Genomic DNA, 25,993 nt, shown 5'->3' with positions numbered 1-25,993 from the left:
GTTTTGATTTTCTGTGTCAATTCCTTAAAAGTCATGACTCCACAGTCAGTAAATGGTTCTGAGTTTCTCTTTACTTTCATTAACCAAGAAAATTAACTTAATAATGCATCAGTGAACAACTATTAAGTGGCAAAATTCTCAAAGTCCATTTGAAGAACACAAAGAGAGGATCTTTGAGATAAACTCTCACACCATCTTTACCTGACAGTAACCCCCAGAGGCACCATACCTTGTCCCTTTTGTACTGAGATGCTTTAGAGTTCAAATATACTGTTTAAATATTAGAAAGCAATTATAGAAGAAAAATATGATGCTGCCAACTAGAAATAGCTCTAAATCTAGTCAGAGCTGTTACTCGTCAAAACACTGAGCTCATTCTAGTGGCTACAAATTTATATTAGATGAATGGGGGTGGGACTGAACAAACAGAGAAATGATCTGCTTTTAAGATCTTCCCAGGGCTCTAGGGATGTGACTTGGCAATAAAGTACATACATGAGACCTGAATTTGATTACCTGTGTCAGACACACACAGAATTATATATACATGCAAGATTACCTTAGAAAGAAATTTATTCTCCTTAGTATCCTTAAGTGTAGAAGTTTGTTTCTAGTTTACTGTATAACTCGGCCCTCCACATTGAATTAGACTTGTCTTTTTGCCCTATTGTGTGTCAAACTGAATCATCTCACCACAGCAATTACTTGAACCCACAAATTAGGCTGCATTAGACTCTGTTCTACTTTTCCAATGTATAATCTTCCTCTTTAATATATTTCTAACAGAAGTTCTCACCAGTAATAGAATCACAAGACAAGATTAACTGAATGCATTATCTTAGTCCTTATTAAAACTTATTGTAACATTTTCATGAGTAAAACAGACTATTGGTCTACTGTAATAGAAGAGTGCATGTGATAAAGTTTCAGTGCCACCCATATAACAGATGATTCCTGCCACTCAGAATGTTTTCTTTCTCAAAACCAAACACAGGATTTCTAATAGGACTATCGGTACCTTTGAAACAGTTTCCAAACTAATTGGAGAAAGTGAAACAATATGGGATATCAAAATTCTCCCATGAAAGAACATTTCTTTTTTTTTTTTTTTTTTTTTTTTTTTTGGTTTTTGGGCCACACCCGGCGGTGCTCAGGGGTGACTCCTGGCTGTCTGCTCAGAAATAGCTCCTGGCAGGCACGGGGGACCATATGGGACACCAGGATTCGAACCAACCACCTTTGGTCCTGGACGGCTGCTTGCAAGGCAAACGCCGCTGTGCTATCTCTCCAGGCCCAAGAATATTTCTTAACCATAAAAATATTTCTGCTTGAGATTTCTAAGATTCATTTCATTTTGCAAAACTGAATTTTTGAATGAGGGTTTTGTTAAAATTTAGAGAACTGGACATTATATTTTAACAAGTTCTTTCTAATTGAGACTAACTTCCAAACACTTCTGTATTTACTACAACTGTAGATTTCAGCTTCTTATAAATGATGGTGGTATTTTTAACAGTTCTTTTAAAGCAGAGATTTTTATTCTAATGTTTCAGAAAGTGTTACACTAACACTAAACCTTGTACCTCTCAGTCTTTGGATTAGCTATTTGAAACTAATTTTATCAACAAGCCACAGATAAGCTTATTTGTAAACAACATTTACTGGATACGTGTATTTTCCATCATTTAAGATACTTTGCAAGTTGAACATATCTGTGTTAATGGCCAACACGGGATTACAAAAGAAAGGTAGATATAGGAGAGGCTGCTTTCACCAAAATGGATAGTGAAGCTCATTTCCCCATAGAGTTCCTAAATTACTATCAATAGAAAGATCAAACTGCCTCTGAGAATTCTTAATAGCAGCTGGGACGCTAAAGAATCCAGGCAAATACAGAGCCAGGATGATACTGCGTAAAAAGAGAATGAGAAAGTTTGTGGCATTTTGCTTATGTTAGCCCTTCTCATGACTAGCACAAAACTGGCACAGTTGAAATTCTCAGCACCTCCCTCAAAACAGAAAGAAACAAAAGTAGGACTTGTGTCTAACGTTCTGACTTGTCTGCAAATTTTCCTGAAGGGCTAAATTGTCTCCTCTGGATTAGAGCCAGTCTTCAAGGGATTGAGAAAGGTTGAGTGCTGCAGGCGGTCACAGAAAACAAAAGCCTGAGCACAGCAGGCAGCCAACTGGTACCCCAGACAGATGTGGGGGTACAGAATAGTAGCTCAGGAAGAGTACAATAGAAAGCAAAATAGAAGTTCCTAAGAAGAAAAGGGCAGATCTGTTAGATCTGTTAGAAAAATTAAGACAGAAGATGTGCTGAAAAGTCATACACACAATGGGCTGGAGCAATAGCACAGTGGGTAGGGAGTTTGTTTTTACAAGCAGCCAATCTAGGTTCAATTTCTGGCATCCTATATAGTCCCCCAAGTCTATCATAAGTGATTGACCCCAAATACAGAGCCTGAAAATACATTGTCGGGTGTGACCAAAAACCAAACAAATTAAGAAATTAAGTCTCCACAAAAGGTTTGAGAGGTCGAGAAACAGTAGCTTAATTGATTAGGGAATCTAGAGACTAGCAGAGGTGGCTCTTTATTAAGTATCCATATCAATCAAACTTCACAGCTATATATAAAGAAATGGTAACACAGTCCAATCTAAGAAACAATCTCCAGAAACTGACCCTAAATAAACAGATTTCTGAATGGTTTGACAAAGAATTTAAAACATGTCTCAAAGATGCTTAAAAAATTGATAAAGAAAATGGGTATCAGGAAAATGTAAGTGAACAACATGAGAATTTCAAGAGATATAAAATCATTTTAAAATACATGAAAACAAGCTCTAGAAGAATACAATAATTGATTTGAAAAATTCAGTGTGGTGGTTTTAGTGAGATACCAGATCAGAGAAAAAGCTAGTGAAAGTGGAGTCAAGTTGTTATAAAGTAGGACAAAAAGAAGAACAAAGGACACTATAAAAGATTTAAGGGACCCTGAAATAAGCCATTGTACACATATTATTGTAGGATAGGAAGAGAAAGAGACAAGGAACTTAAAGAAATAGCATTTCAGGAAAATATGTGATTCCAGAAACTCAACAAATTGAAGTCTAATAAACCCAAAGTGGCATGTGATTGGGAATATTATCATCAAACATGAAAGGCAAAGAAAAATAATCCTGGGCCCGGAGAGATAGCACAGTGGCGTTTGCCTTGCAAGCAGCTGATCCAGGACCAAAGGTGGTTGGTTCGAATCCTGGTGTCCCATATGGTCCCCCGTGCCTGCCAGGAGCTATTTCTGAGCAGACAGCCAGGAGTAACCCCTGAGCACCGCCAGGTGTGACCCAAAAACCAAAACCAAAAAAAAAAAAAAGAAAAAAGAAAAATAATCCTGAGAGCAGTGTGCCAGGTACAAGAGTCTATAAGACTCTTGGAGTATTTTTTTGTTCAACACAAACAATTTAGGCCAGAGGGCAATAGAAAGATTTAACATGCTTAAAGAAAAAGTGAGAAAAAATTATAACCCAAGAAAATGATAATCACCAAAACTGTTCTTTTAAAACAAATGAACAATAAAGAGATTCCCAGATAAAACTAAGAGAGCTTTATACCATATTAAAGTGACTTGTAAGAAGTTTTCAGTACAAATAGCCAAAAGGCACATGAAAAATGCTCCACATCATTAATCATCAGGGAGATGCAAATCAAAACCACAATAAGGTACCATCTCACGCCACAGAGACTGGCACACATCACAAAAACAAAACAAACAAACAAACAAAAAAACAGGGCTGGCAAGTATGTGGGGAGGAAGGAACTCTCATATACTGCTGGTGGGAATGCTGGTCCAGCCTATATGGAAAACAACATGGATATTCCTCAAAAAACTGAACACTGAGCTCCCATATAATCCTGTTATACCACTCCTAGAGATATACTGCTAGGAACACAAAACCACAATACAAAAATACCTTCTGTACACCTATATTCATTGCAGTGCTATTTACAATAGCCAGAATCTGGAAACAACCAAGATGCCCTTCAATAGATGAGTGGCTAAAGAAATTGTGTTACATATACACAATGGAATACTATGCAGCTGTCAGGAAAAATGAAGTCATATATGTAGGAAAAAATTTCATATATATAGCGTGGACATGGATACTATTGTGCTGAGTGAAATAAGTCAGAGGGAGATAGACACAGAATAGTCTCAGTCATCTATGGAATTTAAGAAAAATAAAAATCGGGCCGGTGTGGTGGCGCTAGAGGTAAGGTGTCTGCCTTGCCAGCGCTAGCCTAGGACGGATGTGGTTCAGTCCCCCGGCGTCCCATATGGTCCCCCAAGCCAGGAGCGACTTCTGAGCACATAGCCAGGAGTAACCCCTGAGTGTTACCGGGTGTGGCCCAAAAACCAAAAAAAAATAAATAAATAAATAAATAAAATAAAAGACATTATTATAATTATAACACCCAGAGACAATAGAGAGGAGGGTTGGAAGGACCAGTCACAATATGAAACACCACAAAAAGTGGTGAGTTCAGTTAGAGAAATAACTACATTAACAACTTTCATGGTAGTGAGTGAAAGAAGTAGGGGGAGGAGCGAGGTGAGGGGCATTGGTGGTGGTGCACTGATAAAGAGGGAATGTTCTTTTTTTTTTTTTGGTTTTGGGGTCACAGCCAGCAGCACTCAGGGGTTACTCATGGCTCTACACTCAGAAATCGCTCCTGGCAGGCTCGGGGGATCATATGGGATGCCGAGATTTGAACCACCATCCTTCTGCATGTGAGGCAAACGCCTTATATCTATGCTATCTATCCGGCCCCAAGGGGGTATTCTTTTTTTTATAACTGAAACCCAACTACAAACATGTTTGTAATTGTGTTACCTAAAGATATTATTAAAAATATAAAGTGTCTAAAATACATAAATTTTATTAAAAAGCAAAACAAAAGAGACGATGTACCAAACAGTACTTGAACAATGTTATAGACCAGTTGAACCTATCAGACATCTATAGCAGATTCCATCAACAGAATACACACTTGGGCAGAGGGCATACTTGACAGTGCTCCTAGTTGGACTTGGAGAACCATCCAGGGATTGAACCTGGAACCTTCTGCAATGCAGAATACATGCTTCAGCCCTTGAACTCTCTCTTGGCTCAGAATACATATTATTAAGTGTATATACACAAAAATTGACCTCATCTTGTGTACATAGTCTTAATATTTTAATCATCATATAAAGTATCTTTTCTGATCAAACATATAAGGTATCTTTTGTGATCAAATAAAATTCAACCAGAAGGCAATAAAAAATAATGAGAAAATACTTAAGTATTCTGGAATAAAATGATGTTTATTTGAGGGGAAGGGGGAATCATACCTGGTGGGCTCTTGGGCTCCTCCCAGCTCTATGCTTCTTGTCTTATAATCATAGAGTGACAAGGGCATCATTTGTCACTCCCTATGTCCTGATGATCCTGACCATGTGGTACAAAAAAACATGTGCTCAGCCCTTTAAATATCTCTTTGGCCCTAAATAATTTATTTTAAAGTAATGCAACATAGAAGAGTATGAGAAAGGAAATTAGAAAATACCTTGAGCCAAATTAAAATGGAAGTACAATATAGTAAACAATTATGGCTGGAGAGGATGATCTTCTCCTGAGGTTATACAGATAGGCCTGTGGAGTCTGACTCTACACACTAGTTGTTGATCTTCTGATGCCACATATCCATTTCCATATCGTGCCCATACATGAGACTAATAGAATCTTTCCTAAAGTTTAGTGTAATATCTGTGAGATCAAGGACTTACTGAACTTTGACAAGCTAATAACTAAATTAACTAAGGAAACAAATACTTTACAATTAAAACTAGAAATGAAAAGGAAAGAATTATAAATATTAAATAAAAAAGAATAAAAATTATTAACAATTTTACACCAAAGCTAGGGAAATAGATCAGTGGGCTAGAGCACATGCTTTGCACACAAGATTTCTGGATTTTATCCCTAGTACTGGGTGTGCCTCCCCCGAAAACAAAACCCAAAAGAAAACATATGCCAACAAATTAGATGACTTTAATTAAACTAATGTAAAAATCTTTCCCAAAATACTAGCAAGGATAATTTGACAGCATGTGAAAAGGATTAAGTGTAGTTTATTCCTAGAATATAAGGAAGTTTCAACATATAAACATTGATGAATGTGTGCTGGAGTGCACTTGCATGCAGCTAACCCAGGGGGCACTCCTATGGTCCTCTGAGCCCATTGAAAGTTTTTCCTAAGTATAGAACCAAGAGTAACCCCTTAGCATCTTGGGGTGTGGCCCAAAAGCAAAAACAAAATAGAGCATTAATGTAAAACAAAACAAGAAAAGAATGAAATGGGCAGAGAGAAAAATCTATGACCATCTCAACTGATGTAGAAATATTTGAAGAGAAAATTGAGCTCTCATAATTAAAAACAGTAATAAAATATAAAGAAACTACTTTTAGTCTAATAAAGGCCATGTATGACAAGTTCATAGCTAATGTATTTAATGAAAGACTGAAAGTTTCTTTTAAGTTCAGTAATAAAACAATGCCTACTCTCCACTTCTTATAATTGTCCAGGTGACCAGGTCTTGGTGTGAGAGATCCCTGGGACTCCTAATCACCATTTGGACACTTCCTTAAAAAGAAAAGAATCCCACTAACAGTAATAAAAAAAAATGCTAAGAAATAAAGAAGGCAGCAGACTTGTACAGAAAACTAGAGAACACTGTAAGAAATTAAAGTCAATACACATAAATGGAGAGACTTATTTGTATTCATGGACTGGATAACTTGCTATTAGTTAAGATGTGAAAATTGCCTAATGTGGTACCAGCACCTCAAGGGAAAAACTGTGTCTCCCCTATGTGCACACACACACACACATAAATAAAAACTTCTGCAGCTAAGGTATACAAGCTCCACAGCCAAGTGTGCAAGTACCACAACCAAGTGTGTGTCATGTCAACAACAACAAAGGGAAGGAAGGAAATAAAAAATAAATAACTCTTCAACTTAAGAATAATGACACTGGGCCCGGAGAGATAGCACAGCGGCGTTTGCCTTGCAAGTAGCCGATCCAGGACCAAAGGTGGTTGGTTCGAATCCCGGTGTCCCATATGGTCCCCCGTGCCTGCCAGGAGCGATTTCTGAGCAGACAGCCAGGAGTAACCCCTGAGCACCGCCGGGTGTGACCCAAAAAGAAAAAAAAAAAAAAAGAAGAATGACACCAAATAGCCCAATTAAAAAAAAGGTAAAGGACAAGGTTTTCTCTAGTAACATTCATGAAAAGATACTTAACATCACTAATTAGTAGAGAAATACCAGTCAATACTATAATGAATGCAATTAGGCAAGCTACTCTCAAAATAAAATAAAAGAGAACAAAGTGTAAGTAAAGATGTGAAGAAATTGTGTAATTGTTTGGTGATAATAAGAAATAGGGTATAGTCTCTATGAAAAATAGGGATTCTTCAAAAAAAATTAAACATTGTGAACCTGGGGATAACTCATTGGTAGACCACCTGGCCTACAGGACCTTGGACCATGCTGAGTGGATCCCTGGTACCACAATATGTGTAAGCCCCAGCAAGCAGCACACCAAAAATGTGTGCAAGTACCACAACTAAGTGTTAGATCCTAGTGGTTGCAATAACAAAAAGAAGGAAAGTGGGAAAGAACATGAAAGACATGTCAAAATGTGCTAAGATTTTGAACACAAAATTACTGTATGATTTAATTCCACTTCATGTTGTAGTGAAGAACTGAAACTGAAATTTCAGATATATTTGACAAACTTATATTCCTAGCACTATGTTTTGCTGAGACAACAGTTGCATGCCAATTAATGAAAAGACCAACAAAGTGTGGTTTTACATACAAGGAGATCATTGCTATTAAAACTTGCCATTGTTAAACTAATAGGCAAGGGGCTAAAGAGATAGTACAGAGGTCCCACTGATTATAGGTTCTTTTTTGGAGGATCACACCAGCAGCGCTCAGGGGTTACTCCTGGCTCTATGCTCAGAAATCGCTCCTGGCAGGCTCGGGGGACCATATGGGATGCCGGGATTCGAACCACCGTCCTTCTTCATGCACCATCCTTACCTCCATGCTATCTCTCTGGCCCTGATTATAGGTTCTTAAGCATTGCTAGGAGTGACCCCTGATGCAATGCTGGGTATGGCCCAAACACCCCCCAATAATATAATAATATTATATATTATATATAATATATAAAACAGTCTCTCATCTTGCTATTCTGAAGAATGGACTATGAAACATTCAAAATCACCTTTCCTCCAAGTGGATCAGTATGGTTACTTTCATTTATAAATCTTAATGTGTTAAGGGTAGCAACAGTAATCTCAATTTCACATTTATTCAAACACCAAACTTAACTATAAAGATTAACAAACAAATAAACTAGTAATCATTATACTACCAGAGTACCTATTATAACATCAGATAATAGATTTGGAAATATTTTTCTTCTTTAAAATTATACTATTAACAAAAGACAACAAAATAAATAAATAAATAAAATTATACTATTATAAAAATTATTCCCATTTTATAGATAAAGTTAGAGAAATGTAAGTTACTTAAGAGTTGCACCTAAGCCTTTTCTCTCTGAGGTACATTATAGCATCTCCCTAATGGTCACAGTTGTACCATCATATTTTAAATGAAAGCAAAGAGGTAAGACAGTCCCTTATTTGGGGGCTATTTTTCTCATGTAATAAAAAGTAGATGGCCCACACAGTCTTTTTTCCAGTGTTCTGGGATTTTTGTTTTTGTTTTTGTTTTTGTTTTGGTATTTGGGCCACACCCAATGACACTCAGAAGTTACTTCTGACAGGCTCAGAGGACCATATGGGATGTCGGGGATCAAACCCAGCTCGGCTGTGTGCAAGGTAAACAACTTACCCGCTTTGCTATATCACTCTGTCCCTGATATCCTGAGTTTTTCAGGTAATAGAGAACAAGAAAAAATATTATAACCCAATTAGAAAATAAGATTAGATGTAGGAGAGAATCAGGCAAGATGCTTCTATAGTGAAGTATTCCCAGTAGCGTTGGCCATCAACCTTTCTCCAGTTCTCATTGCACAGATCATTAAACTGCTATGTCAAGCACTTAAATTTCAGAATGGTTAAGTCAAAATTTTAATACGAGTTCAATTATTTAATATAGAATAGAATAAGAAGTCATTTCCATAGAAAAATTATGCATATGTTTGCATTTTATATTTTTCATTGAAAGTCCAATATGTCTATTCCATTTTTTCCATCATACCTAAACAAGAAGAGATTCATTTCTTTTAAAATACTTAAGACTACTACCTGAATTCAATGCCTGAAAAACTATCCATATTTGTTAATACTGAACAAAACTTCGCCTTTGTTACCACTTTTGAATAAAGGAGACCTGACTTCCTGTGTGGCTGCTCTGCATCTGTTAGAAAGAAGGAACAGGCAGGGGTTCCAAGAAGGTGTGATGAGTCTGAATTCGCTGTAGAAGTTGCTGTGCCACAGGTTTGAATTCTGTTTCCCAATGGAGTCTGTGATAGGTTTTTAGATCTTGGTCAAAAGTGCCATCCAATGCTATTTCTTCATCTGTAAAAAAAAAAAAATTAAAATTATGACCACTATTTGGAAACAATCCTATTGAAGAAACTTTAATTTTTGATAGCATGTTGGGGTTTTTTGTTTTGTTTTGTGTTTTTGGTTTTGGTTTTTGGATCACACCTGGCAATGCTCAGAGGTTACTCCTGGCTCTACGCTCAGAAATCACTCTGGCAGACTAGGGGGACCATATGGGATGCTGGGATCGAATTGCCGTCCTTCCACATGCAAGGCAAATGCCTTACCTCCATGTTTTCTCTCCAGCCCCATTGATAGCATGTTGTAAATATATCCGAAGTCATCCTGATAACCAACATGACATAGTGGACATGTGGTTAAAAGACTCTTTTATGGGCTTGAGAGATAGTACAGCGGGTAGGGCATTTGCCTTACACATTGTCAACTAGGATTTGGTCCTGACACCACATATTGTTCCTCCAAGCACTACTAGGAGTGATCCCTGAGCACAGTTGAGTTTGCACTCATCACCCCTCCCTTCAAGTCTCTTTTATGACAGTTCTTTATTTTCTTCAGTTCTCTATAAATATTTAAAAATAAGTATTTTACTTTATAGTGACAAATAATTCTTTGAAAAAACTCCTACATTGATTTGAGCCCTTATTTATACTAATCCTTTTATGTTCATATGTATATTTGACTTCTAAAAATTATATTAGATTCCTAGAACAAATGAATCATTAAGTATCTTGCACATTAGAAAAGTGATATATTTCAGCAGCTGACAGAAAAACAGCCAGGATATCATTTAAGAAAGTAGAAACTGGGGCCGGCGAGGTGGCTCTAGAGGTAAGGGTGTTTGCCTTGCAAACGCTAGACAAGGAAGGACCATGGTTTGATCCCCTGGCATCCCATATGGTTCCCCCAAGCCAGGGGCAATTTCTGAGTGCTTAGCCAGAAGTAACCCCTGAGCATCAAATGGGTGTGGCCCAAAAAACAAAGAAAAAACAAAACAAAACAAAAAAAAGAAAGTAGAAACTGGGGCTGGAGCAGTGGCACAAGCAGTAATACATCTGCCTTGCCCGTGCTAGCTTAGTATGGACTGCAATTTGATCCCCCCCACCTCCGTGTCCCATTTGGTCCCCCAAGCCAGGAGCAATTTCTGAGCTTCTAGCCAGGAGAAACTCCTGAGCATCACCAGATGTGGCCAAAAAAAAACAAAAAAATAGAAACCTCTGAAATGGACACACTGAAACTTTACTGAAAATGGTGACTCCAGAGCAGCCCAGTTATATGCCCTCTATTTCAGGCTCTCTCCAGTAATAGTAAACAATAAAAGACTGAGAATCCTAAGGAAGATTAGCATCTCAATCAACATATACATGGACAATGTGAAGAATATATTAAAACACACCATTTAAACAAAATATATATTAAAAATACGTATTTAGCAATATACAACAATTAAAACTTCCTCATTGTTCTTCTTCAGCCAAAGGACACCTTGATTATGTTAGTGCTTCTCAATTATTTTCTGTCATGCTCCCCTAGGAAGAAGACATTTTTTGCACCCCCCCCAAGTGACTGTATTATTAAAATAAAACTTTAACCTGCAAAACAAAAATATATAAAATAGTTTCAGCTGATTTTTAAATCAGAGGTGATGTCTGGATTAATGGCTACAATGAGCACATTTAGCAATGCATAGCTTTTCGAAGCAGGGATTGAAACAGGACACAGCAACTCTCAGTTCCAGAGACATACAGAGACATAAACATGGGCATAACTTATGTTATGACAGTGTTTGCTGAGGTCAAACATGCCCTCTTTTATGGAGCCTCACGCCCCCCCGGGGGGGGGGGGCACGACCCATTATTTGAGAAGCACTGGATTATGTGAACACCATAACAGACCTCATGGGGCTGATCTACCCTTGGCATGCTGGAGGCCTGGATTCCCATTTCAACATCACATGGTTTCCTCAAGAGCACCAAAAGGAGCAGCAACAAGCACAGACCCAGGAGATATCCCTCCACTACCCTCCTCAAATGAAAAAGAATATTCAACCCAAATAAGAGGAATAATGGTGATTAATGATATGACTGCACCCATCTACCATCACAATTTCACTTGTTTCGACAGAGTCACAAACCCCATGTGTCAAATTTTTGAGAAAAGTTGATTGCCTCGCCTGTCAGAAAATGTAACTCTTGTCACTCTCCTGTGCCTCCAAGTTCATGTATAGAACCAGAAAATTTGGAGTTTGTTTGGCTTGTTATTTTTACCCCTCTATGCACCAGTAAGTAACCAAGTGCATTGTTCCTTTTTTCCATTAGGCACATTAAAATGGGAAAAAACCTTAGTGTAGAAACAAGTTCTTACTAATAGAGATAGGAAACACCATAAATTTTTAACTGTAGTGGGGGTCTTACACTATGAACACTTGTCCAAGTGACTAGGCTTAGGCCTACAGTAGATTGGCATTAGCCATTCACACTGAACAGTGGATCCATCCTATAGAACTAGCATGGTTTTCTGTACCAGCACAGGAAATCAGGTCTTCTACCAGGAACAACCCTAATGCTGCCCTGGCAATGACTTGCTCAAGAGTGGGTTTATATGACACCCTGATGACTTGGTAACAGCAACAACTTGCTTTCATGGCAGGGTTTCCTGGATTGCCACCTAATAATGAGATGAGACCAGAAGATGCTTCCTGTCACCTTGACTTTGACATACAATGTGTAAAAAAAAAAACAAACAGGATCTCTAACTACAGAAACCTGACTGTGACAACCATGATTGTGAAGAACTTTTACTGGGACCACAGAAAAAGACTTTGGGGTTAGACAACTTAGTAGGCCTGGAGCCTGTAGTTGGTCTTATGCCAGGATGTTTCAGGGGTAAGGTCTCCCTATTTTTAGGCCAAAGGTTTTTCCTTTCTACTTAACTCATCTTTTGCTGTGCTTATGCAAAACAAAACAAAAACAAACAAAACAAAAAACCTGCTACACACACCTTTGTTAATTGAATTTTTAAAAATCTCTTATCTTTTAAATTAGGGTGCCTGACTTTTTCATAGAACTTTGGGACACAGATTATTTTACCACATATTCCCACATTTTCTATAAAACTAAGAAGAAAGGATCGAAGAAAGGATCAAAGAAAGCCTGGGGGCCAGGGGCCAAGTGGTCTTGGTTGCACTGAAGGGGATATAAATAAGGACAGAACTAAATATCCAAGTCAAAGTCAACAATAATAGAATCAAGAGACCTAATCTGTAACCATCTAAACTTACGGGGGCCTTGGCAGGTCAGGGGCAAAGGGTGGTAGTATAAGATACACTCTGGGGCCATTGGTGGAGGGAGGTTGACACTGGCGGTGGGAAGGGCCCTGATTCATTGTATATCTTGAATTCAACTATGAAGGATTCTGTTGATCACAATTGTTTCAATAAAATAAAATAAAAGCATTTAAATTCAGAAAGAAAGAAGGAAAGAAAGAGAGAAAGAAGAAAAAGGAGAAAGGAGGGAAAAGAAAGGAGAGAAAAGAGGAGAAAGAAAAAGAAAGAGGCAAAAGGAGGAAGAAAAGAAGGAAAGAAAGAACAGAAAGAGAGAAAGGAGAAGAGAAGGAAAGAAAGAACAGAAAGAGAGAAAGAGAAGAAAGAAAGAAAGAAAGAAGAAAGAAAAGAAAGAAGAAAGAAAGAAAGAAAGAAAGAAAGAAAAGAAGAAAGAAAGAAAGAAAAAAGAAAGAAAGAAAAAGAAAGAAAGAGAAAGAAAGAAGAAAGAAAAAGAAAAAAGAAAGAAAGAAAGAAAGAAAGAAAGAAAGAAAGAAAGAAGAAAGAAAGAAAAAGAAAGAAGGAAAAAGGAAGAAAGAAAGAAAATAAAGAAAAGAAAGGAAGGAAGGAAGGAAGGAAGGAAGGAAGGAAGGAAGGAAGGAAGGAAGGAAGGAAGGAAGGAAGGAAGGAGGAAGAAAGAAGAAAGCAGGAAAGAAAGAAAAAAAGAAAATGTACTTTGCCACTTCCTAGGCCAGTGACTGAGGCAGGCATAAGTGGAAACCACTAAGTCCTAAGATGACCACAAGTATTGCCACTGACATGATTTACGAACATTTCTCCCCTGGGCCAATTAAAGTCCTCCTGTGAATTATTTCATTACTGTTACTACTAGATGCTATATGCAAAATATTTGTGTACACTGTGTGTGCTTGGACGATGTGTTCCTGCCCAGAATGAGATAAGGGGTCTGGAATCTCTGCTGGCATGGTTCCCAGACTCACCGCAACCCAGTGGTCAGCTATGCGGCTCTGAGATATATGCCCGGCAGACACAAACACTTCAGCAAGTCACTCCATGGAGACCCCTGTAAGCAAACCTGACTCTTTCCTTGTACTGGTTAAGTTGAACATGGAGAGGAGGAGAATGAAGTGGGGTCTGAGGCCTGCAAAGCCCTGCCTGAACGACTGCTTCAGATAAAAGGCAATAGCTGAGCTGCTGGGACTTCAGATTGCTATATCTTCTGCTCGCTCTGTGATTTAGGGATCAGCAAACTTCCCCTGAGAAATGGAATTCTCTTGCTGCTGAAGTTTCCATTGTCACTCTGCAGGGCCTACTGTCTCTGTCTGGGACCTTAGAGGATTTAGTGGTTGCAAATATCTATTTTGGTGCTTAATTTAAAAGCTTTTTTAAATTTTATTTTGGGGGGTCTTGGGGTACACCTGTTAGTTCTCAGGGCTTATCCTGGCTGTGCTTGGGAATTACTCACGGCAGGGTTTGGAGGACCATATGGGATACCAGGGAGGTGAATGGAGATTGGTGGCATGTGAAGTAGTACCTTAACCCCTGATTTGTTTTTGTTTTTGTTTTTCAAAGTAAGTCAAGGTCATTACATTTCTTAAGGCTTACCCTATAATCAGTTAATCCATACTCTGACCCTATTCATTCTAAATTAGGCTAGATGAAAAAGTGGCTCAATAGCTAGGAAAAAGAAAAGAGCATTGCAAGTCAAAGTACCTGGAAAAAAGATCGAAAAAAGAGAGAAGGAAAGTATGGGTTATAGAGGCAGGTAGGGGATAAAGGGGGTTGGCAGTAGGGAAGCTGGAGACATTGGTGAAAAGAAATGTGATCTGGTGAAGGGGTGATCAGTGTTGCTGAAACTTTGTATGATTGAAACTCAACTAATGAACAAACTTCATAACTGTGATTTAAATCATGGTGATTTAATTTAAAGAAAAAAAGCAGTCCCAACTTTGAAATCAATACAGCAATCAGTTTTTAAAGTATTATATTAGACTAGGTATTAACATTTTGAATTTGTACAAAAAAGAGATAGAAGTCAATCAAAGAAAAATTTAGATTATGATTTTTAGACTTTATTTTACTATGATCTAAGAAAAACATATTAAATTCTCAGTACCACCTAATCCCCAGGTGTGGCTCTCAAAAAACAAACAGAAAAGTGCGTATTAAATTAAAATTTTATATGCACATGCTTTCATGTTTATATACCAATATCAAATAAAACAAATATTGCACAATAGTATGAGTGTATCTTTATTACATGAAATGATTCTCAAATTTTCTTTGAAACTTCAGTTCTTAATTTTAAAAGTTGTTCATAATAGAGTTGTTTCAGGCACACAATGTTCCAATATCAATCTCACCATCAGTGTCCCCCTCCCTTCACCAATGTCCCCAAGTTTCCAGCTTTCCCCCTAGATGCTCCCCCCTTGGTAGACATATAACAACATTTATTTTATATATTATTTGTACCAAAAAACTTAAATAAATGGTAATTGGAATTATCAGAAAATAAATAAAAATACAATTTATGATTTTAATTACTTTAAACAATATAAATAGGACATAATTCACTATTGAAAGTGTATAAAATCCCTTTTTGTACATTTCTAGCAAGCTAGGAGTAAACATATCTTCTTAATCAAGTATAGGGCAATCATAAGCACCATGAGTGACTGCCATATTCAGTGCCACATGTCCTGATGTCATTTTGAGATGCTATTAACATTTGTTGCAAGACTAATAACAAGGTTATAAATTACCTAAGCTATTGCCTGTCCATAAAGTTCTGTATGATTTTTTGTCCCCCAATTCACAATACAGACCAGGCAAAGGGCCTGGGTTGAGATGTATATGGGGTGCATTTACTGTACCTCCTCTTTCTGACTGTATGTCAGTGTAAAGAACACAGCCTGTGGTAAGAATTGGGAGGCCTTATCTTTTCTTTTTGATTTTTTAACATATATATAATGGCTAAAAAGCACATGAAAAAATGCTCCACATCACTAATCATCAGGGAGATACAAAGCAAAACAACTATGAGGTACCATCTCACACCACAGAGATTGGCACACATCAGAAAAATGAGAACAAGCAGTGCTGGCGGGGATATGGAGAGAAAGGAACTCTTATTCACTGCTGGTGGGAATGCTGTCTGGTCCAACCTTTGTGGAAAGCGATATGGAGATTTCTCCAAAAGCTGGATGCTGAGCTCCCATACAATCCAGCTATACCACTCCTAGGGATATATTCTAGGAACACAAAAATAAAATACAAAAATCCCTTTCTCACACCTATATTCATTGCAGTGTTGTTTATAATAGCCAGACTCTGGAAACAGCCTAGATGCCCCTATGGTACATACACACAATGGAATATTATGCAGCCATCAGAAGAGATGAAGTCATGAAATTTTTCTATACATGGATGTATTTGGAATCTATTATGCTGAGTGAAATAAGTCAGAGGGAGAGAGATGAACACAGAATGGTCTCACTCATCTATGGGTTTTGAGAAAAATGAAAAACATTTGTGTAATGATTCTCAGAGATAAAATAGTGTATGATTTCTTCAAATTTAAATGATAATCTAGCTGGACACAGTAATTTTGGTGAGAATTTTTTAAATTATATTCCTCCATACTTTTCTGCCTTGCAGAGTTGTATTTGATAGATCTGCTGTACATCTTATAGCTTTCCTTTCTTTTTAAGTTTCTTTTTCTATCTTCCTGTTTTCATTATTCTGTATCTATCTTTAGATTTTTTTCACTTGAATACAATGTTTCTTGGAGTTTTCCTAGTTAGGTATATTTACTCTGGGACCCTTCAGGCCTCTTGGATCTTGTATTTGTAATCCTCAACTCTGGGAAATTATTATTGAAACTATTCTTTTCTTCATCACATTTTGCCTTCCTGTTTTTGAGAGACTCCACTGATTCTTAGATTGTTCTTCCTGAGCTTATAACGTAGTTCTCTGGTATGCTGTTCATTTTTTTTCAGACTACTCTTCACCATCTACTATTTCCTAGTTTCTTCCTTCTTATCTTCCTTCTTAAGAGTTCCTCAATCTTGCTCATTTTGTTATTCTACTATTCAGAACTCTATTGACATTTAAAAAAATCACCTACTATGTTTTTAATTTCTATCATTTCTGAATTCAGTTGTATTTGTTTGTTTGGTTTGGTTTTAAGGCCACACCCGGCGACACTAAGGGATTATTCCTGGCTCTGCACTCAGAAATCATTCCTGGCAGACTTGGGAGACCATATGGGATTGCCAGGTATTGAACCCAGGACAGTCCCAAATAGGCTGCGTGCAAAGCAAAAGCTCTACTCACTGTTCTATCACTCTGGCCCCTGAATGCAGTAGTTTTTTTATTTAGATTTATACTTCCTTGTGCTTTGTTGACTGTGCTATCATTTCTTTAAACTCATTGAGCTTCCTCATCACAGTGTCACTAAAGACACTGAGGATTTACTTGTTTCATTTATGTCTTTGGGAATATTGTTTTGTTCATTGAGTTTGGTGGGCTCCTACATATTTTCCCCATTGGTTTTCTAGCATTCTCCTTGTGCTAGGGTTAAGGCTCTGTAGTTAGAACCCCTGGAAGATGTTGAAGGATTAGATTAGGGTTGCTCTCTTTCTTCTCTGCCCATCAGGATAAAGACAGGAGGAATAACTGTGAGTAGTGTGTAATTTGTTAAGTAGATCTGTCATGTGGTTGTATAAGTGGCTGCTCACTTCTGAAGCTCTGGTGTGGGTCCATTTATATGGCACAGACCAGGTGTGGAAGCTACTGGGACCTAGCCAAGAAAGGAGGGGCTCTGCTTCCTGTTCCAGATTAGGCCCAATAATGACAGCAGAGGTAAGCCTCACCTGGAATGGAGGAGCAGCAGGTCAGGATCTGTGGGGTGGGCCTATTTATAAGGTGTGGGTCAGGTGTGGAGGCTGTTAGATGTAACTTCATTTTTTAAATATGTTGGTCACAGCATGATGACACTGATTTGAACCAAAGTGTCTTAAATTTTGCCACCATGACTCCTATTAGTCTGAGAAAAATTTTAATGTGACCCCGGTTATAACACTCATTTACTAATAATCAAAAGAAAATTTGTTTTAAACCAAGTTTTAATATATTCTGCAATCCCCACATTCAGTTATGCAATCTCCTATGGAGTCACAACTTACAGTTTAAGAAACTAGGACTTGGAGCCAGAATGATAGGAAGAAAGTAGGGCACTTGCCTTACATGCACAAATCTGGATTCAACCCTTGGTTGAATCAAGCCTGTTAGAGTGATCCATGAGTAGGGCCAGCAATAAATCCTGAGAACTGTCAGGGCTTTCACTGAGAGCTGAATTAGTATTCAGACAAACTGAGCACACACATTTGTTACCAACAACCCAAGAAAACATAAAAGCTCTCAGAGTCCACAATGACGTGATGTTTAATCTCCAGCACCACCTGGTTCCCCATCACCACAGGAATGACCCTGGCATTAGGAGTAGTCTCTGAGTACTGTAGATATAGTACCCACAAATATACAAAACAAATAGATAAAAATCTATACTTCTTTCCCTCCACTTACTTTTACACATAGAATTATATTAACTTGAAAAGAGCAAATTTTATGTCAAATCTAGCCAATCTGATTCCTTCAGAAACCTTTGGTTCTGTATTTCTGTCTAATAACACCGTCTGACACTCTGAGAATTTATACCCAGAACATTCACCCCACGCTTTGAAGACTTGCTCAGAGTCAGACACTGACTTGGGCACTCAATCCGCACTCCGACTCATCAATCACCTAACAACTCTGCAGAGGATACATGGCACCTGCAGCTCAGAAAGGGGACAGAATAAATTCAATGAAATTAAAATCATCTGACCTGCTTTTTGGTCTTTCCATTATGTCCTATGGGTGCATGCTACGTTGAGCCTCATGCTCCCAGGAGAGAACCATGGTTGCAATGATCCCATTCTAGAAATGGGAAGACAAGGTCTGAGAGAAATGCGTGGCCATAACGATCCTCAGAGGGGTCCAAGATTTGGAGCCATAGTGCTGACCCACATAGAACCACCATTCCACCATTTTTTAAATCTACAGGTATGTTTAAATTTTTTATCTCCCTCTGACAGCATTCACAGACCCATATTGGGGAATCTTACCTAAAAATGATGATAGGAGGACCAAAAGAGTGTTGGTATCTTCGTCTCCAAAAAAGGAGGAGGCATTGGTGATATTTTCACTGAAGTTCCATAATGTTTTGCAAACCAAGCAGGCCAGCTGCCAATCGGTGGGGCCAAAATCTCTCAAACAAGTCACTAACCTGAATAAAAAAATTGAAATGAAAAATCATTAGGTCATAACCCATCTTTAATCTTTATGCTTTTAACATGACCATCCATTTTCTTCTCTAGTCCATCAGGAGTTATATACATAATTAAGCAATTAAAATAATTTCACATCTACCAGCAATAATTCACTGTCAAATTATTTAAGTATCTGGTGAAGCCTAAATCCTCTGTAGAGTTCTTCTCTACAAATGAAAAGAGGCCTCTGCTTCCAGAGGAATAACATGGGTCTAGTTATTGGGTCCCTGAATCTAGAGAGAACAGAACTTGATGCCTGTCACTTACTTCTTTAAAAAAAAAACAAAAACAAAACTTTATTGATTGATTGGTTTGGGGGCCATAGCCAGTGGCGCTCAAGGATTACTCCTGGCTCTGCGCTCAGAAATTGTCCCTGGCAGGCTGGGGGACCATATGGGATGCTGGGGATCAAACTTGGGTCTCTCCTGGGTCGGCCGCATGCCAGGCAAAAACCCTACCACTGTGCTATCTCTCTGGCCCACTGCCACTTACATTTTAATGCCACCTTCTTCCTTCAGGATGACTCGCCTGTCCTTATCCACAGTGAGATTGAGGAGAACTCCACAGGCAGAAAAGCAAATATCCTGATGCTTGGCATCCAGCAGGGTGATGAGAAACTTGTGTACTGGGAAAGCAAGAAACGATTACATCCAATAAAGCTCAGACATCCCAGCTGAATCACTTTTGCAAATGGCAGAGGGCAAGTATGTGTGTGTGTGAGGGGGGGCTTGATTTGTTGGTGGTTGGGGGATGAAGGTTGATTGTTTGGTGAGGAGTAGGGGAGGTTGGCTGGTTGGGTGGGTGTTGGGGGGATGATCAGCAAAAGGAATTCCCACTTCATCCCTTGTTCCTAACACTTTCCCAATAATTACTCAGCTCTTATTACCCAACAACTTTATATTGCTAAAAATGATTAAACATTTTTCAAACAATATTAAAAATACAGTGATCTCACCAAAAGTCACCATATGCAGAACCCACTCTGTTCCCCACAGGTCATCTGCCCATGGGGAGCACTTTTTAGCTGATTGCATTGGGGATTGGCACCCACTCCAGAGAGCCTGAGCTCAGGAGGTTCAGGATAGGGGGCTTTCATCTCTCTCAGCTGCTTGTTCTTAAGTGCTTTTTGTTTTCTGATTTTGTTTGCTTTTGGTTCTTGCATCATAGCTGGTGCTGCTGTTCATGGGTTACTTAGGTGTGTTATTTGGGGATCCATTCCCTGTTATACTTGGGGATCGATGTGTATGATATAGGGAATCTAACCTGAGACTCTCCTTTATGTCATTTTTGGTGGTGTTGGGAAATTACAACTGGCAATGCTCAGTGTTTACACCTGACTGCACTCAGAAATTACTCTTGGTAGTACTCAGAAGACCATATCAATTTTAGTATATGTGCTGCCGAAGCGAGCACAGAAGACCATATCAAATATCTAGGATTGAACTTGGGTCACCTGTGTATAAGGCAAGCAGGACTGTACTGGTCCCTGGGACTCTCTTATGCAAACCAAAGCATGTACTCTAGCCCTTTGAAACCTCCTGGGCCCCCAAATGCCCTTTTGAGCTTTAAACCACTAGTGATATTCATTCTTTTTCTTGGGGAGTTTGGGGGTGTTTCCCAACAGTGCTCAGGGGAAAGATGGCTATTCCTGGTAATACTTATGGGCCAGGTGACTCAATGTATGGGCTTGCAGGTGTGGTGTTGCTTGGGCCCTCACTGCCAGGGACTAGTAGGCCACATTTAGGGTTGCTCTGCGACCTTCCAGAGTCACAACTCTAGTGGGTCTTAACTGATTGCTGAGGAACAATGAGGCAGCTCAAAAGATTGGAGCACCTCTTTGCATGCATGAGGCCAAGATTCCATCCCTTTACCTCAGGGTCTCTCAAGCACCACTGGAAGTTAACCCCAAAGAGTGAATCAGACAACCCCCTTCAAAAGGCAAAACAAAACAAATTGCAGAACTATCTCTTCATCTCCAGTATTCTTTAGCTCCCCAGCTCTAAGGGGAAGATCCATCAAGATCTGCACTGAAGTTTTTTAGGGCAGCAGCCTGAAAGAGGTTTGCTAAGAATCTGGAAACAGGAATGGAAAGGGGGTCTCCCTCTAAGAACAATTTCCCTGAATTCCAAGAAAGGGTGAGTGCTGTCCGCTCCCTCTGGCAGGTGTTGGACGAAGGGTAGAGGGAGAATGAACAAGGTCTGCATTTTGTTCAACTGCACACCTAAGAAGGGACTCCCTGAAATGAGCTCCTGAATATTGCAAAGGTTCCATTGGTCTGAATATATATGCTGCTGGAATCTGAAATGTAGTTACAGAGAACTCCCACACCGACTGTAATATCAAAACTTCCTATCATGGGGCCGGAGCGATTGCACAGTGGCAGGGCATTTGCCTTGCAAGCGGTCTACCCAGGTCTGACCCGGGTTTGGTCCCTGCCACCCCATATGGTTCTGTGAGCCTGCTAGGAGTGATTTCTGAGCACAGAGTCAGGAGTAACCCTTGAGCACTGCCAGGTGACCCCCAAAAATTGCCAACTTTCTATCATGAGCCTGAATAATGAGATATTTTTAGGCATTATTCTCAAATGAAAAGTTGGGAACTATAAAAAAAACAAAAACAAAAAACAAAAAACAAAAAACTACGATTGGAATAACCTGTAGGCTCCCAGTTTTTGTTTTGTTTTGTTTTGTTTTGGGGTCACACCTGGCAGTGCTCAGAAGTTACTCCTGGCTCTGTGCTCAGAAATCACTCCTGGCAGGCTCGGGGGACCATATGGGATGCCGGGATTCGAACCACTGTCCTTCTGCATGCAAGGCAAACGCCTTACCTCCATGCTATCTCTCCGGCCCCTAGGCTCCCAGTTTTTAACAAATAAAATATACTCTAGAGCTGAAGTGTGGTCAGTGATTGAAGTGTAGACTTTGAACATGTAGGACCAGGGCTCAATCCCTGGAACCACAGAGGTAAAAGTTATTAATTAAAAAAAATAAAAACACTATAGATCCAGGGGTTTGTATATAATGGACAAGGTGCTTGCTTTTTCATGTGGCTACCCCAGGTTTGATCCTGGTGCCACATATGGTCCCCCAGCTCAGCCAGAAGTAAATCCTAAGTAAAGAGCCAAGAATAAAATACTTCTGAGTGAGGCTCCAAACCAAAAACAAACCAACCCAAAAAACTACTACAATACAGTTTTATATCTCTATTTTTTCACATTAAAGCCAGCATTTTGGTAGAATTTATATTTTCCAAATACCACTTACACATATTACCAATATAACAAATAATACCTGAACTTCATATTTAAAATCTTGAATTCATGATATTATTCAGTATACTTTCTGTTTGTTTGTTTGTTTTTTGGTCACACCTGGCAGCACTCAGGGGTTACTCCTGGCCCTATGCTCAGAAATCGCTCCTGGCAGGTTTGGAGGACCATATGGGATGCCGGGATTCGAACCACTATTCTTCTGCATGCAAAGCAAACACCCTACCTCCATGCTATCTCTCTGGCCCATTATTCAGTATACTTTCTATCCTTGCTTCTGCATTTGTATCTAAGGCTGATCCATGCTCCTCTGGTTCATTTATTTTTGAGGGAAGGGCAACTGGAGGTTCTCAGGGCTTACTCCTAGCTCTTTGCTCAAGGGATCATGCCTGGTGGTATTCAGGGTTCTAGTTTGGGGATAGCATGAAATTAGCCTCATGAAAGGCAAGAATCTTAGCATTTTAGACTTTTAGTTCATTTAGATACTGCAGAACATTTTATTGCATGAAAATTCCATAATGTATTTATCCTCTTTCCTGGTGGTGGCTCTTTACGTTGTTTCTATTTATTGATGTAACAAATACACTGTACTGGACATTTTAGCACATGAAAAAAATGTTCTGAGTACATTCCCATGGGCAGAAGTGAGGAGTATAGATGATTTGTTTCCTTCCCTCCTTCCCTCCTTCCCTCCTTCCTTCCCTCTATCCCTCCCTCTCTCCCTCCCTCCCTCCCTTCCTTCCTTCCTTCCTTCCTCCCTCCCTCCCTCCCTCTCTCTCTCTCTCTCTCTCTCTCTCTCTCTCTCTCTCTCTCAACTTGGAAGGCCACTCACGAGGGATGGAACACAACAGTAGGACACTGTGTTAATCCATCTTGGCACCCTGAGCTGACAGCCTTATGTCTGAATGGAACAGAATGTAAAGCGCCACTCATCCCAAAGCAGAAACAAGGATCACGTTGTACTGACCCACACTCCCAAGCTTCTCAGCTGTTCATTGGCAGGAAGTGCATGTTTATGAATGTAAGTGTCATTGACTCACCATTTTTCTGCACAATGAAATTGCAGATGTCACGATCCTGGGAGAGATTTCCAAAGACACGCAAGGCTTCCAGGATTCCATCCATGTTATTACTCACAAGAAGCTTTAAGAGCACTGGATTTAGTGACCAAAGAGAAAAAATCAGTACTAAGTTTTCATTTTAAAGCTTTAGAAATCAATAAAATTATAAATACTGATACATTTTTAAAAATTGAATGTGAGCCAAAGAGATAGTACAGAAGTTGCAGGCAAGGCAACTCTGGTTCTGTCTCTGGCATCACACTATGGTTCCCTGAGCACTGCCAGGAGTGATTTATGATCCAGGTGTCAACAAATTTTTTATAATAACATAAACATTATAAGGGACAAGCATGTCAAGGAATAAAAGGCTAGTTACCCCACCTGTATTCTTATTTTTTATAATCAAACTAGACAGTTATTTTACCAAAGAGCCAAAAATACAGAAGCCTCCAGTGTTTAGAATTAAGTCAAAACCTTAAATAAACATGCATCCACTTATTTCTTCTACCCAAATTCAATCCTGAACCTTACATTCAGCGACATAAAACTTTTTGTCTTCAATGACGGAATTTTTCACTTGGTAGTAAGATAAGTTGTTGATTGTTGCTGTCGTATTGATCACCAACTCCTCACAATCATCAATTGACTTGTTCTCTGGAACAGAGTGAAGTGAGGGGGCTCAAAAATTCACTGCAGAGACAGAAACAATGGCACCCCAATTGTGGCCAGAATCTGGCAGGGACAAGCCACTGTCCTGGACAAAGTGAGTGCCAGGACACCACCAGCCCATGATGTTTGCCACTTTCTGTCCCAGGAATCCTCTTGCTGGGACAAGCACTCCTGGTCAGGGATTACTTCCAGCTCAGCACTTAGCTAAGGTGACTCTTGAAGGTGCTTGGGGAACTATGTGGTGCTGGGGATCAAATGAAATATTGATCAGATCAATGAAGTTCAATGCAGATCAAACTAGTCTGTATGCAAGTACCTCAATCCCCACGCTCTCTGCTCAGTCCCAGAGTCTTTACTTTAATGTGACTGTATTTGGAGATTTTGTGACTGTATTTGGGCTTTTAGAGAATAATTAAGGTTAAATGAAGCCATAAGGATGGGGGGAGGGAGGAGAGAAACAGAAACAGAGACACAGAAAAAGACAGACACACAGAGAAAGAGAGAAAGACAAAGACTAGATATGTAGCTGAGATTTCTAAGCAAAGGATGGAGTAGTAGCTTGATACTGATTGCCTATATTAAAATGTGAAGAGAGGGGGGGCCGGAGAGATAGCATGGAGGTAAGGCATTTGCTTTGCATGCAGAAGGACTGCGGTTCGAATCCCGGCATCCCATATGGTTCCCTGAGCCTGCCAGGGGCAATTTCTGAGCATAGAGCCAGGAAGAACCCCTGAGCGCTGCCGGGTGTGACTCAAAAACCAAAAAAAAAAAAAAAAAAAAAAGTGAAGAGAGAGATGTTTTGCTATTCAAAAAGCAAACAGAAGAGTTGTAAGACAGTACAGCAGTTAGGGCACTTTGCCTTATACATGACCTACCAGGGTTTGATTCCCAGCATCTATATGTTTTCCCAAACATCACAAGGAGCAAACCCTGAGCTCTTCCAGGTATATCCCAGATGTACTCCCTTCCCCCCCCCCCCCCGCCCCATAAAATGAAAGAAAAGAGAGGGCTAGAGTGAGCCAGCTATGCTGACCATTGCAAAAGTACTTGAATCTGCTGAGAGCAGCTAGGCCCATGTGCTGGGCCCGGGCTTGTAGCACTCTTACCAAGTGTAGACAGAAGTAGGTTCATTATGTGTTGGTTGGCGGCCATGGCCTCCCCAATGACGGGATGGATGGCGAGGTTGGCCAGGACGCGGGTCAGCTTGATGAGCACATCATTGGCCTGGGCCCTTGGACTCAGCACCTTGGGAAGCTCCTTGCTTTGGTTGCAGTGCCTGGCAGGAATCAGGTCTGGCTCAGAGAAGGCACGGAACAGCGACAGCAAGATTGGGATGCTCCCTTTCTCTTTGTAAAACTGTTCACGAGCCAGATTGTTTTTCGCTGTCAAGTTGCCAAGAATAAAAACAATCCGAACGACTAAATCCTGCAGGAAATGCAAGGCAATGCGTTACCAGCGCAAAAAGGGCTGGGATGAATTGTTGGAAAGAGTACAGTATTTAATTTAGTCGCGATTTAATTAATAGTAAAATGGAACGCGCCTGACTTCCACTGACTGGTACAATATTCGATTCCCAAGATTGCTACAAATTGACAGAGCAGATTAAAAGCATTTGGCAGCAATGAAAGAATACAAACTGATGGATGCTATTAGCGAAATCTATTAACTACAAATCCTTCATCTAAAATTCT

General features: G+C 39.4%; 1 protein-coding gene and 1 non-coding gene across 2 annotated transcripts in view; both read right to left on the bottom strand.

Annotated features, from left to right (window-relative positions):
* Positions 1 to 9,469: 9,469 nt before the first annotated feature.
* ARMC2 (armadillo repeat containing 2) overlaps positions 9,470 to 25,993 on the bottom strand; it is a 153,062-nt gene continuing 136,538 nt past the window's right edge. Inside the window, exons 13-18 of the mRNA XM_049771233.1 lie at positions 25,409 to 25,727; positions 24,165 to 24,287; positions 23,613 to 23,726; positions 19,797 to 19,929; positions 19,101 to 19,261; positions 9,470 to 9,668 (exon numbers count right to left, since the gene is read on the bottom strand). Of these exons, the coding sequence (XP_049627190.1) occupies positions 9,511 to 9,668; positions 19,101 to 19,261; positions 19,797 to 19,929; positions 23,613 to 23,726; positions 24,165 to 24,287; positions 25,409 to 25,727 (1,008 nt within the window). The 3' untranslated portion in view covers positions 9,470 to 9,510. The remainder of the gene's footprint in view (positions 9,669 to 19,100; positions 19,262 to 19,796; positions 19,930 to 23,612; positions 23,727 to 24,164; positions 24,288 to 25,408; positions 25,728 to 25,993) is intronic.
* On the bottom strand, positions 15,732 to 15,867 carry LOC126007932 (small nucleolar RNA SNORA51). Its single transcript, XR_007495401.1, has one exon. It is a non-coding gene; the product is annotated as a small nucleolar RNA SNORA51 (small nucleolar RNA).

This window comes from Suncus etruscus, chromosome 4, assembly GCF_024139225.1.
Source record: "Suncus etruscus isolate mSunEtr1 chromosome 4, mSunEtr1.pri.cur, whole genome shotgun sequence".
In the NCBI taxonomy this organism is placed as follows: Eukaryota; Metazoa; Chordata; class Mammalia; order Eulipotyphla; family Soricidae; genus Suncus; species Suncus etruscus.
Note: the sequence above shows the minus strand (reverse complement) of the source record. Positions and strands in the feature narration are given on the sequence as shown.